The sequence below is a fragment of the Sus scrofa genome, unplaced genomic scaffold (genome assembly GCF_000003025.6).
Source record: "Sus scrofa isolate TJ Tabasco breed Duroc unplaced genomic scaffold, Sscrofa11.1 Contig1002, whole genome shotgun sequence".
Classification (NCBI taxonomy): Eukaryota; Metazoa; Chordata; class Mammalia; order Artiodactyla; family Suidae; genus Sus; species Sus scrofa.
In genome coordinates, this window is record NW_018084787.1 from 24,343 (window position 1) to 39,236 (window position 14,894).

At 42.5% G+C, this 14,894-nt stretch overlaps 1 protein-coding gene across 1 annotated transcript; it reads left to right on the forward strand.

Annotated features, from left to right (window-relative positions):
• Positions 1-2,675: 2,675 nt before the first annotated feature.
• LOC110257977 (double-stranded RNA-specific adenosine deaminase-like) lies at positions 2,676-13,796 on the forward strand (the record flags this gene model as incomplete). The annotated part of the gene is made up of 5 exons (XM_021080995.1): positions 2,676-3,047; positions 5,655-5,739; positions 11,017-11,152; positions 11,517-11,637; positions 13,614-13,796. Coding segments are annotated over 5 exons (897 nt in total), but the record flags the coding sequence as incomplete, so codon positions are not given.
• Between the last annotated feature and the right edge of the window lie 1,098 nt (positions 13,797-14,894).

The window sequence follows — 14,894 nt, forward strand, 5'->3', positions numbered from 1 at the left end:
AACAAAAGGACAACTTGCAGAATGGGAGAAAATCTTTCTAAACAAAGTAGCCAACAACGGATTAAGCTCCAAAATATGCAAACAACTCATGCAGCTCAATATCAAAAAACATCCCAATCAAAAAATGGTCAGAAGATCTAAAATAGACATTTCTCAAAAGAAGACATACAAATGGCCAAAAAACACATGAAAAGATGCTCAACATTGCTAATTATTAGGGAAATGCAAATCAAACCTATAATGAGGTGTCACCTTACATTGGCCATCATCAGGAAGTCTACAAACAGGAGTTCTTTGTGGCACAGTGGATAAAAAGATCAGGCATTGTCACTGCAATGGCTTGGGTTCGTGCTGTGGCACAGGTTAGATCTCTGGTGCAGGAACTTCCACATGCTGCAGGAACAGTCAAAAAAAAAAAAAAGTCTACAAACAATAAATGCTGGAGAGGATGCAGACAAAAGGGAACCGTCCCACATTGTTGGTAGGATTGCAAATTGATATAAACACTATGGAAAACAGTATTGAGGGTCCTCAAAAAAAAAAAAAAAAACTAAAAATAGAATTACTATGATCCAGCAATCCTACTTCTTGGCATCTATCCAGAGAAAAACCACAATTTGAAAAGATACATGTACCGCAGTTTCATTGTGGTCTTATTTATAATAGTCAAGACAATGGAAACAACCTAAATATTCACCAATAGAAAAGATAAAGAAGTTGTGGTACATATATGCAATTGAATATTACTTAGCCATAAAAAAAGAATGAAATAATGTCATTTACAACAACATGGATGGACACAGAAATTATCATACTAAGTGAAGTAAGTCAAGGACAGACATCGTAAGATATTTATTTGAGGAATCTAAAAAGAAGGATACAAATGAACTTATGTACAAAATTGAAACAGACTCACAGACTCATGGTTACCAAAGAGGAAAGGTCAGGGGGAGGATGGACTGGGGGTCTGGGATTGGCATATGCACACCATTGTTTTTTTTTGTCTTTTGTCTTTTTGTCTTTTGTTGTTGCTATTTCTTGGGCCGCTCAGGCGGCATATGGAGGTTCCCAGGCTAGGGGTTGAATTGGAGCTGTAGCCACCGGCCTACGCCAGAGCCACAGCAACGCAGGATCCGAGCCGTGTCTGCAACCTACACCACAGCTCACGGCAACACCGGATCGTTAACCCACTGAGCAAGGGCAGGGACCGAACTCGCAACCTCATGGTTCCTAGTCGGATTCGTTAACCACTGCGCCACGATGGGAACTCCCGCATATGCACACCATTGTAATGGAAAGAATGTCAATGAGGACCTGCTGTTTAGCACAGGGAACTCTACTTAATATTCGGTGATAAGCTATAAGGGAAAAGAATCTAATAGAGAATGGTTATGCATATATGTATACCTGAATCACTTTGTTGTACAGGAGAAATTATCACAACATTACAACTCAACTACAGTTCAATAAAGCTTTAAAAGAACAACAACAAAAAGTTATATAGTATTTCTGCTACCCTGTAGTATTAGACTCTGCTCCTGATTTTTGCTCTATCAGCCCTGAGGCTACAAGAAGTAAGAAGATTTTCCCCTCAACCATAAAAATTTGTGTCCTCTGACCATGCTTGAGCTTGTCATTTTCTTTCCTTAACCTCTTGGACAGTTCAGAGGCTTCAAAAAGTCAGAAAACTTGTCATTGCTACTGCCATTGTGGCTGTCACAGTCACCCCACACCCACGAAGCTGGTAAGTGGACTCCTTCAAACAGCCACCAAAGCTAGAGCTTTTTGCAACCTCAAAGGGCACAGAAAGATGGCTCTGCCTCCTACCTGCCTTCCAAACTCCCATCAGTGCGCCACATTGGGGGAACTTAAATCAAGGAAAATGCAGTGTTTAGCCATTGATATCCTGTCATACAGGGGGTAGAAAAGAGAAGTGGGAAAGGACTCCTGGAGTCAATGGCCAATAGGTAATGTGTACCTGAAGTCCACCTTGGGACCACTCTCTTACTCACCCTAGCTAGGATGCTGAGGTACAGACTCTTGGTTCTAATTCTGGCTCCTCAGCTTACTAGTTGTTACTTCTCTGTGCCTCAGGCCTGTTTTCTCATCTGTTAAATGGGCATAATAATGGACCTACCTTGCAGAACTGTTGTGAGGTAAGTCCTCAGCACTCCTCAGTCATTTGGTCGAGGCAGCAGTATTACTTTGGGAAGGTGTCATAGTCCATTAGGTGAGTAGGGTTTTTTTTTTTTTTTTTTTTTTTTTACAAATCTGGGATTTCTGGTAAGAACTTTGGTCGAAACCTCCAGGAGGTTGCGCGGGGAGCAAGTGGCTCTAACTGATGGACTGGCTGGTACAAAGGCTGGCAAGTATCGTTGAATGAATGGATGGATGGCTGGGAACAGACTGAAGGGAGATTATGCCAGCAGACCTCTTCATTCCCAGCCTGGTGAATGTGAGGAAGAGGCAGGGTGCTTTGGTGGTTAAGGGTAATAGAATCCTGCTTTGTTCTGGGACAGTTAATTTGCTCAGTTTCTAATGTAAAATGGAGCTGATGACATCCTTCCCCGCAACGCCGTCCCAAATGTTTGCGTTGAAGAGCCCAGTTCAGGGAGCGCCCGCCACGCAGTGGGCCTCGGAGACCTCAAGGTCCTCCCCACATCCCGGCGGACTGATCCCGCCACGGGGGCCGGAAGCAGCATGAGAAGACCAGGTCAGGCCGCAGGGACCCGGACGCGCTCCACCGCGCAGCAGCGGCCGGCGGGTGCCCAGCAGGCGCCGCAGTGCCGCCCGCGGGAACTCCGGGTGCAGGCGCCAGTGGCGCGCGATCCCGGAGCCTGCGCGGACAAGTGCTGACTGGTGCGGGAGGGGCCCGTGCGGCGGGGGAAGAAGGCGGAGTCCGCGGGGAAAACGAAACTGAGAGTGAGCGGCCCAGATCCCACCAGGCTTCACAGACTGCAGCAGCGCGGGTGAGTGGCGAGGGGCCGACAACCAGGAGCCACAAGGGCGCTCGCCATCCTGCATCCCCAGCCTGGGACTGGACCCTGGTAAGACTCCTGACCCCTGAGCCGCTGCATTGGGAGCGCTGTCCGAGGCCTTAGGTGGGGCGTTTGCTGAATTTGGGGAGGGACTATGCAGCGCGGTGGGAACCAAAGCCATTCATCTCCCGCGAAGATCTTTTTAGCAGAGCAAGTAATCACTTGCCCAGACGCAGGCTGGGGGCAGGGACAACCAGTGGAAAACGGAAAAGCCCCATCCTTGAGAGACAACAGATGGGAGATACGGAGGCCTGAATTGCCCAAAAAATTGGCTAAATAATCCCTGACCAAAAGTCTTTTGCCTGGACTGTCGCAACTGTTTCCCAAAAGCCCATCTTAACCCCCCCCCCGCCCAGCTCCAACTCCATTCCCACCCCCACCCCCGCACCGCCTCTCAACACCACGGGAACCTGACTTCACGTCCGAACAAGACAATCCCTTTCTGCTCCCCAGTAGCTTCCCATCTCATCAGAATCCCACACAGTGTTTTTGGTGCTCCTTCCATTCTTGACCACGCAGGCCTTTTTGATGTTCCTGGAGCACAGCTCAGCACTATCTGCTGCCTCTAGGCCTTTGCACTGCCTGTGTCTTCTTGGAAGATTCTTCTTCCAGATACCTGTGTGGACCAGTCCTTCGTGTTATTCTCACTTCCTCCAATATCACTTTATCAGAGCAGCCTTCCAGGAACAACCTGCATGTGAAAGAAGCCCCACTCTTCCCTTGCTGTCCCCCTTATTCTGCCTTGGTTTTCAATATAGTACTTATCATCCTGTGACACTTTTTATTGGGTTTGTCCATATGCCTCCACTAGTAAGTTCACAAGAGTAGGGTTTTGTTCACTAGTATAACCTAGTACATAATAGGTATTCCTTATGTCTTTATTTAATGAGTGGTAGTTAATACATTCTCTTTTGAGTTCCAGAGTATGAGACCCGCCAATCAGAAGTTAAGAGACTCCCTGCTGTCCCTTAGGAACTTAGAATCTTGAGCAGTTTATGCACTTGTTCTTCTCTTTCCTTATTTGAACCTGAAGATCCATAACACTGGATCTGTAGTTTATTCATTTAATTCATCAGGTACTAGTTGAATGTTGTTTGTCAAGCAGTGTTCAGACCCTGGAGGGGGCTTGACCCATAAGTGTTCACAGTCTGCCGTAAGGGAATCAAGGCACAGGCAAAGTAACTTTTGGGCAAGAGTAAGATGGACACATAACATTTTTAGTGATTATGATGGAATTTTCTTTTAGGAAAATGGTAACATATATTCAAATGAGATGTAGTTGAAAGGAAACCTGCTGCTTCTTTTTTTCCAAACTCATAAGTACTTTTTTCAAACAGGCCAATTGAGCACCTTATTGGTTTACACCTATGTTTTGCTTAAATTCAAACTGGCTTGTCATTTTGAACATCACCAGTTATGTAGAGGTAAAAGTTCTGTGGATTTAGGGCATTCCATGGAACTTTGGTTTAAATAATTGCTAAGGACTCTTCCATAACTGGTGTTCTGAGATCTATGGCCTCCTGCAATTGGATGCATGGTCTCATGGTTGTGACTAAACTAAATGACACTTTGGTTCCTAAAAATAATGACACAGCTGCAGATCCTTATCTGAAACCCTTAGGTCAGGTATGTCCTGGTACTCAGGGACTTATGGATTTTTAAAAAACTAGTAAGTAATTTAATGCTCTTAGAGTGGAGCAGCAGTCTATCATAAAACATTTCTGCAGTGAAATGTGTAAATGTTGTCTGCAGACAACAAAGTGTGGTAAAGACTCTAAATAACTCATGTTAGTTCAGGTCTAGATGGGGGGCTACACACTGACCGAAACCAAATCAAATGAAAATAAAGTAAACCTCAGTTTTCAGTGCTTTTTGGAATTGGGGATTGTAGGCCAGGAGCACCACTCATTGAGGGGCATTGCTGTGGGAGACCCTGCTGGATGCTTTTTGTCTGATTGACTCTTCACAACAACCTGTGAATCAGGTGTTTTCATTCCTCTTTTCTGGTCACAAATTAAAGGTTAAGAAAGGTGCCTATCTCAGATCTAAGTGGTGTTGCAAAGATGGTGCCTTTGCTCAGATCTAAGCCCTTCCAGCCACCAGCATTGCTCCCCTAAACCACTGCAGCAGCCTCGACTTAGTCTCCTGACCTCTACTCATGCTCTGCTTGTTTTTTCCACAACTGCCCCCATGCTCTGTTCTCTGCATAGCATCAGATTGATCATTAAAGACATAAATCCAATCACATCACCCCTGTGCTGAGAACCCTCAGCTTCCCATTACAAGTGGAATAACATCCACAGTTCATTCATGGTCTGTGTGCTGTGGCACCTGCCTCCCTCTCTGACTCACTTCCCACTTGCTCCCCTTGTTCACTGTGCAGCAGTCTCCTTGGCCTTTTTGCTATCTCTCCAGAAGCCATCATGGTGCCCGCCTTAGGGTTTCCTCTGCCTGAGATGAACCCCCCCCATATCTAAGTGTGATGGGCTTTCTCATCATCTAGGCTTGATTTAAATATTGCCTCCTAAGAAGGGCCTTCCCTGACCGCTGTATCAAAGCATCTCCCTCATATCTCTGCCCCTACCTACTAAATGCCCCTGTATCATTTCATTGTAGCACTTCCAGCCATCTGGTCATCATATACCCACTCCTATTATTTGTTTTTGGACGTTGTCTTCTTTGTTTCTTCAGTGGAGTGCAGGTAAGGACTTGATTTGTCTTGCTCACATATGGACACCAGTGTTGGAACAGTGCCTGACACTTGCTAAGCATTTGCTGAATGAATGAAGAAAGGATGCACAGAAAACAACAGATGAGAAAAAGAGAGACAATGAGGTTTAAGATGGAGTGCTTAATTTTAGTGACTCAATCTCTCATTTCCCTATATGCCATCCAGGTGTTCAGAATTTACCACTTGCCACTGGGTGGCAGTGATACAGAGATGAGTAAGACATAGAGCTGGCTCCCCAAAGAGCTCACTGACTAGTGTAAAAAGCAGTCAGCACTATGATGGGAGCTGACAAGGGGTGGCAGGCCCATGTAGAGGTACTAGCTGCTCCCTCAGCTTCAAAAGAAGTATATATTGTTCCCACAGATGAGTAGGAATTTCCTAGTAGACAAAGGGTATAGGTATTGGGAGAGAAAAACATGTGACAAGTCATGGAGATGGTGGAGATGTACAGATACTTTGGTATTCATTTATTCATTATTGAGCCTCTATGATAAACCTACTCCCTTCGCTCTTGTTGCTCATGGTCTCTTTTGGAAGACAGTGCGTTAAATTAGCAATTGCAATAAAGGAGACAAGGGCTGTGATAGATCATCAAACCAGGACCTCTTCTAAAGTGTCTGGGAAGGAATGTTTGACTTGAGATCTATAGGATGCAGGAGTTGGCCAGACAAAAGCCAGGCAGAAGGGTCATATCCAGAGCCTCTCAGAGAGGAGTGTGTTGGACAGAAGCAGTTGGGAGCCAGAAAGAGTTGGTAGTGGAGGCATTCTTTTCAGAATGATCATTGTGTAGGTGGAATTTAAAGCCACAAGCCTCAAGGTGATCAGCAGGGTAGTGAGAATAAGTAGAGCAGAGAGATCTGAGAACTGGACCCTGAGATACTACAATATTTAAAAGAAGGGGAGATGAAGAGGAACCAGGAAAGGAGACAGAAGGAGTAGCTTGTGAGAAGGGAGGGAGACCAGGAGAGGGTGGTGTCTTAGGTGTCCAAGCTAAGAAGGGGACAGGAGGGAGAATGGAATGAGCAACCATGTCATATGTTGATTATGAGTCAGGTAGACAGGGACTGAGAACTGACAAATGACTACTAGTTTTAAAGTTGGGGAAACTATTGGTGACCTTAAGAAGAACAATTGTGGTGGTTTGTGGGACATGCATGATTGAGTTGATGTTTAAAAAAACATTACGATATGGCTGTTTTAAAAATGGAAAATAACAAGTGTTGGTGAGGATGCAGAGAAATTGGAACCTTTGTGCATCACTAGTGGAAATAAAATGGTATAGCCACAGTGAAAAATAGTTTGGCAGTTCTTCAAAAAGTTAAACATAAAATTACCACGAGATTCAGTGACTCCACTTCTAGGTATAGACACAAAAGATTTGAGGGTAGGATTTGAACAGATATTTGTACAGCAGTGTTCATATCGGTGTTATTCACAATGACCAAAAGGTTGAAATAACCCAGATCTTCGTCGACAGATGAGTAGATAAACAAAATGCAGTATATCCGTACAGCAGAATATTATTCAGCCTTAAAAAGGGAGGAAATTTTGACACATTCTACAACGTGGATGATCCTTAAGGACATATACTAAGTGAAATACGCAGATGCAAAAAGACGGATATTGTATGATTCCACTTATATGAGGTACCTAGAATAGGCAGATTCATAGAGATATAAAATAGAATAGCAGTTACTAGGGGCTTAGAGCAAAGGGAAATGAAAAGTTATTGTTTGTTTTGTTTTTGTTTTTGTCTTTTTTTGGGCAGCACCCGTGGCATATGGAAGTTCCCAAGCTAGGAGTCGAAGTGGAGCTTCATCTGCCACCTACGCCACAGCCACAGCAACGAAGGATCTGAGCCGCATCTGTGACCTACACCATGGCTCATGGTAACACTGGATCCTTAACCCACTGAGCGAGGCCAGGGGTTGAACCCACATCCTCATGGATACTAGTCAGGTTTGTTACTGCTGAGCCATGGTGGGAACTCCCGAGAAGTTATTGTACCGACTTTTTGTTTGGGAAGATGAAAAGAGTTTTGGAGGTAGATGGTGATGATGGCCTTCCAACATTGTGAAAATGCTTATTGTCCATGAACTGTGCACTTAAAAATGGTGAAAAAAAAGGGGGGGGCAGTAAATTTCGTGTTATATATATTTTACAACAATGAAAAAACAAGTTTTGTTTCGCTTTTGGTTTTTTTGACCGCACCTGCAGCTTATGGGATCCCAGGCCAGGCATCACATCCTAGCTGCACTTGCAACTTATGCCACAGCTTCAGCAATGCTGGATCCTTAACCCATTGCACCACAGGGGAATTTCCGAAAACAGTTTTAAAAAATCTCAATGGCTGCAGGATAGAGAAGGAATTGCAGAGGCTGCAAGAAACTGGTTCTAAGGTTCTTGCAGCAGTCCAGGACCGAGATGGTGATGGCTAGAACCAGGATGGTGACTATAGCCCTGGTGAGAAGTAGAAGGCTTGGGGGTAGAACATAGGTATAGATCAGAAGGTAGGGAAAGGGCATGTCAAGGATGCCTCCCAGATTGCTTTCAGATATGGATGGACAGTGGAGTCATTTGCTAAGAAAGGAAACTCCAGACCAGTTTGAGGGAAGATTGTAACTGCAATTTTGGATCTTTTGAGTTTAGAAGTCATTTTGAGATGTCCAAGTAAAGAGATTGGATAGAGAGATCTGAAACTCAGAGAGGGGTTCATAAACTATACATAAACTTTAGAGTTAATGATAAATAGATAATCATTGAAAGAAATTACCTTGATGAGAAAATATAGAATGAAGAAAATAGGGTCTTTGGACCAAGCCCTGGGAGAATTCCAGCATTTAAAGGCTGTGAAGATTAAGGGTGTTAGAAAGGAAGTTTGACCATGAAAGAAGGAAAATCAAGAGCTTTCTAATAAGAAATGAGAAGTCAACAGGCTCTGCTTTCTGTCTGTATGGATTTACCTATTCTGGATGAGTCACATCTATGGAATCATACAACATGTGACCTTTTATGTCTGACTTCTTTCATTTAGCATGGTTTTGCCATTTAGCCATGTTGTAGCATGTTTCAATATTTCATTCTTCTCATGGTTGAATACCATTCCATGTGTGGATGTACGATGTTTTGTTTACTCTTCATCAGTTGAGAGATACAATTTGGAGGAGTTCCACCTTTGGCTATTGTCGATAGTGCTGTTGTGAGCATCCCTGCTTAAGTATCTGAAAACCTGTTCTTCAGTTCTTTGGGTCTACATCTAGGGGTGAAATTGCTGGGTCATATGATAATTTTAACTTTTTGAGGCACCACCAAATTATTTTCTATAGAGGCTGCACTGCTGTACATTCCTGTCAACAATGTATGAGGTTTCCAGTTTCTCTACATCATCACCAACACATTTATTTTCTGCATTATTATTATTATTATTATTACTATTATTATTATCAGCCTAGTGGGTGTGAAGTGGTATCTAGTTGTGCTTTTGATATGCATTTATCTAATGACAGATGATACTGAATACTTTTTCATGTGCTTTTTGGCCATGTGTATGTCTTCTTCGGAGAAACATCCATTTAGTCATTTGCCTGTTTTTTAACTGTCTTTTTGTTGTTGAGTTGTAAAAGTTCTTTCTATATTCTGGATACTAGACCTTTATCAGATATATTATTTTAAAATGTCCCTTTATGTAGATTGTCCTTTCATTTTCCTCACAGTGTGCTTTAATATACAAACAGTTAAAATTTTGGGGGGCCGTGCCCATGGCATGTAAAAATTCCTGGGCCAGGGATCCAACCCGTGCCACAGCAGTGACAGCACTGGATCCTTAACCTACTGTGCTGCAGAGGAACTCCCACTTTTGAATTTGATGATGCCCATTTTGTCTCTGTTTTCTTTTGTTGCTTGTGCTTTTGCTGTTGTAGCTAAGATTACATTGTCAAATCTAAGCTTGAGAACATTCGCGCTAATGTTTTCTTCTAAAGTTTTATAGCTTTAGCTCTTATATTTAGATTCTATTTGCTTTAGTTTTTTTTGTTTGGTTGCTTTTTTGCTTTCTAGGGCTGCATATGCAGCATGTGGAAGCTCCCAGGCTAGGGGTCAAATCAGAGCTGCAGCTGCAGCCTGCACCACAGTGACAGCAACCAAGCCATGTCTTCGACCTACACCACAGCTCATGGCAATGCCACATCCCCTACCCACTGAGCAGGGCCAGGGATCGAACCACATCTTTGTGGATACTAGTCAGATTTGTTTCTGCTATGCCACAATGGGAGCTCCTGTATGCTTTAGATTTTGTTTACATAAACTGGGGCCATAATTTACCTACCAGGTAAATTGTCTTAAAACTGACTTGTTCAAATTTCAAAAGGGGATTTGGGGCATTTCGTAGGAGAATCCATGTCCATACAACTAAATCCTTCATGATTTCATAAACTTCACTTTATGTACTCTCAATCCTTATCTTCTCAACATGAAGAATTCTAATTCAATTCCTGCAGGCTTTTAACCTTCTCACGCACTTAAGACTCAGTGGAAGCAGAAAGCAAAGTTAAAGAGGAGGACTGACTGTTTTTTTTTTTTGGACAGTTGAGTTTTGAAAGTAGAAAATTTTGGAGGAGTTCCCCTGTGGTAAGCAGAAACACAATCCGACTCGGAACCATGAGGTTGTGGGTTTGATCCCTAGCCTTGCTCAGTGGGTTTAGGATCCGGCGTTGCCGTGAGCTGTGGTGTAGGTCGCAGATGCAGCTTAGATCTGGCATTGCTGTGGCTGTGGCTGTGGCTGTGGCTGGCAGCTGTAGCTCCGATTTGACCCCTAGCCTGGGAATGCTGATGGTGTGGCCCTAAAAATCAAAAAAAAAAAAAAAAAAGAAAAAGAAAGAAAATTTTGGAGAAATTAGCTTGACTGTGTAGTCCTTGAGAGAAAAAGAAAGGTTTTGTAAGAAAGTTTTCTCTGAACTTATGTGGGGCTGAGATCAGTCATATAAAGAAGAGTCATCTTACCCTTTTTTTTTTTTTTTTTTTTGCTTTTTTTTGGCTGCACTCACAGCATGCAGAAGTTCCTAGGCCAGGGATTGAACTGTCACAGCAACAGTAACCAGAGCCACAGCAGTGACAATGCTGGGTCCTCAACCTGCTGAGCCACCGGTGAACTCTCGTCTTACCCTGTTTTGTGTCTTGAACTGGATTGGGGAAAACAGATTAAATATATTCTGAGTGTATCACCTCTTTCAATCATCTCTTTTATTGTAGTTTACTGGAGAAAGAAAATGGCCAGTGGTCGTTCACCGTGTTTCTACATAGAAGAACTTAATAAATACCAACAAAAGAACGATGTCATACTTAAGTATCGTGAACTGTGTAAGACAGGACCTGCACATAACTTGAGGTCAGTTGCTATTAAAAAAAAAAAAAAGGTATATCCCTATAAAATAAAAACTGGGAGAATGGCAACTCTGGCACAGTTTTGAAGTCAGTTCTTTAGTTTGAGAACAAAGTTGCCAGAGAGTACTATGAGAGTCCTCTTAATGTAAAGTGGTAACTTCTGAGGACTCTAGAGAAAAAAGGGTATAAGCCTTTCCTTGCTTCCAGATGATATGCTCTTTTGCTGTTTGGGGGGTGACTGCTTAAATCCTAATGGATCATACGTTAAAATTTCCAAAGGTAGTCCTAGGAGGCAGTGGGGATTGGAACACTTGTTGTTAGGTAATGCATGAGTTTCATAATGTTTGTGAATATTCCTTTGCAATCAGGTTTACGTATCAAGTTGTAATAGATGAGAAAGAATTCCCCAAAGCTGAAGGTAGATCAAAGAAGGAAGCCAAAAATGCTGCAGCCAAATTAGCTTTTGAAATAATTAATAAAGAACACAAGGTGAGTAACTGCCTTTTTTTTTTTTTTTTCCCTAGTGAAAGGGAACTTACAAATATATTTTGTATTTTTCTCTTTGGCAAAATACCACCTACAGAATAAAGCCACGTACAAGTTCTTTTGCTTTCAGAAGTTTAATTCAGTGTTTTTTCCTGTCCCCATTTCTATAGAACCCTGAATGAGAGGAACTCCTAGGAAAGAGTGGGCAAAACTGGGCAAAACCTATTCAGGGTGCCACAGCAGTGTTGTGCTCTAAGGAAACAGTGAGCAAAGCGCTAACTGGTTCTGGCAGGAGCCCCTTCTGCCAAATGAGTGGGAAAGGACAGAGATAGACGTGATCGTGATGTTGTATATGGAGGGCAGATGGTGAAGAACCAACAAACATGTAATTGTTGTCCCTGAAGATGAGAACAGAGCACAGAAGAAGCTATCGGAGGAGATTTCAGTAGAAAATATTTCCGAACTAAAGACCTGGCGGCAGATGAAAACAACTCAGCGACTCAGCAGAAACAGAAAAAACACAAAACCACCAAGAACGACATCACCCCTTGTGAAAGTTACTGAGCTCCAGGGATGAAGAATCCGACAAGCATCTAGGCAGAAGACATTAAAATGTAAAAATGAAAAAAAGTGTCCAAGGCACATTAGAAACCAGCAGACAGTGGAGCAGCAGCTACCAAAATGAGATAAGAAGTCATTTTACATGTAAAGCAGAGAGAGGACCATTCTTAGATGCTGAAAAGTTTTGGAAAAAGATACTCGCCTGGAAAATCTTAGTTGAAGATGTCACCCTTCTAATCAAAATTGAGAAAAATAAATCAGGCAAAAATCACAAACTCAGCAAATTATTAATGAGCCCAAAAAACAATTCAAGAAGGTAGAAAAGAACAATAGAGTACCTTCTAAGGAGAAAATACAGTGATAACAATGAAGGGCAGAAGTTAATGTGAAAAAAAAAAAAACCCACAAAGAAATAATAAAAGAAAATCAGTAAAACCAAATTTTTTTTCTTTGACAAGGTTAATAAAGTAGAAAAATCTTGGACAAGATTTTGTCAGATTAAGAATTTTAAAATGGGGAGTTCCCGTCGTGGCGCAGTGGTTAACAATCGACTAGGAACCATGAGGTTGCGGGTTCGGTCCTGCCCTTGCTCAGTGGGTTGACGATCCGGCATTGCCGTGAGCTGTGGTGTAGGTTGCAGAGCGGCTCGGATCCGCGTTGCTGTGGCTCTGGGTAGGCCAGTGGCTACAGCTCCGATTGACCCTAGCCTGGGAACCTCCATTGCTGGGGAGTGGCCCAAAAATAGCAAACAACAACAACAACAACAAAAAAAGAAAATTTAAAATGGCAGATAACAGTGGAAGGAACGATGCTGTTATATTCCTATTACCTGTTAAGTTGTGATCTAGGATATAGCTTTACTTCAGTATTTGTTATTGTGTTCTTTGAGATTTATAAAGGGTAGAGCAAACCAGAAAGTGTTTTAGAATATTACCTGGATAAACAAGAAAGTTGACTGTTTTATTTTTCCTTATGCAACTATCAAAGAAAAAAAATGGATGATTTATTTTCTCCTGTTTAAATTTATCCTTGTGGGAGTTCCTGCTATGGTACAGTAGGTTGGGGATCCTGTTGTCTCTGCAGCAGCATGGGTTGATCCCCAGCCCAGTACACTGAGTTAAGCATCTGGCATTGCTCAGCTGTGCATAGGTTGCAGCTGCAGCTTAGATTCAGTTCCTGGCCCAGGAAATTCCATGTGCTATGGGTACAGCCAAAAAAAAAAAATTTATCCTTGTAGATTTTTTTTTCTGGTGGAGAAGGTATATACTTACACTTTTATTAAAGTATGACAGTAGGAAATCCACAAAATCCAAATTGTCTTCCAAATTTTTCATTTAGTAATTTTATGAGACAAAAAATAAAGAGTGAAATCTTGGTTATCATCTGTGTTAAAAAAAATTTTTTTTTTTTTTTTGTAGGCAAATAGTTCTTCATCACTGCCGACAGCAAATCCTCCAGATAGACAACTCACTGAGAATTACATAGGCCGTATTAATACGATTTCCCAAAAGAAAAACCTATCTGTAAATATGAACCATGTGAACCGGGGGAAGATGGGCCTGAAAAGTGAGATGACATACTTTTCTATTTATTGTATCTAAGCAACAGAGCAGGCTTATTTTCATGTTAGATTTCCAGAGATAGTTGTCCCTTTGATACATTCTGCAGGGAGGGTTTTATATGAGTTAAAGTAATTGGTCATCTTTGTAATTAAAATATTAAAATGCTTAATTCCTGAAGATGTGGCACCCGTATCCCATAACTGATCAAATCTGGGAATCCTTGACTTCTTTTTTTTTTTTTTAATTTTTATTTATTATTTATTTAGTCTTTTTTGCCATTTCTTGGGCCGCTCCCGCGGGCATATGGAGGTTCCAGGCTAGGGTCTAATCGGAGCTGTAGCCACCAGCCTACGCCAGAGCACAGCAACGCAAGAAAGATCGAGCCGATCTGTTCTTGACGCTCCCACCACACTCACAGCAATGCTTGGGATCCTACCCCTAGCAGGGCAGTCTCGACCCCCAACCCTCATGTATCCTAGCATAGAACGGGTTTTTGCTTTGGACTGAGAGGAGACCAGGATTTGAGGGGTATGATGAGAGCATCAGTCAGATACTGAGAGTGTCACCAGTGAGCTAAGACTTTGGACATGAGGATGAAGAATAGATTGGAACTGGGAAAAGCAGAAAGCCAATGAGTCTGAGGGAGATTGTTTCTCAGCTACAACCAACATTTAAATAGGGTGGAGGGGGAAAAAAAGTCTAAGTGGGAGTTACCTGGTAATACAGCAGGTTAAGGATCCAGCATTGTCATTGTTGTGGTGTGGGTTTGATCCCTGGCCGGGGAACCTCTGTATGCCTCCGATGTCCCTCCCTACCCCCGCAAAAAAGTCTAAATGGCAAATAGTCCACAAAACCACTTTAGGATACTGCCCTCTAAATTGACTCAGCTACTGATGTTTTCACCCTGATGGCTTTTAGGCCAGAACCAGGAAAAGGAAAATGTGATAGGATTCATTGGAATGAAATAGTTCAAAAGTGAATTCTGTGAGTCAATCTCAATAAATTAAGAGGCTATTTGGAGTTCCCATCGTGGCTCAGCTGTAATGAACCCGATGAGGACACGGGTTCGATCCCTGGCCTCACTCTGTGAGTTAAGGATCCTTTGTTGCCATGAGCCGTGGTATAGGTTGCAGATGT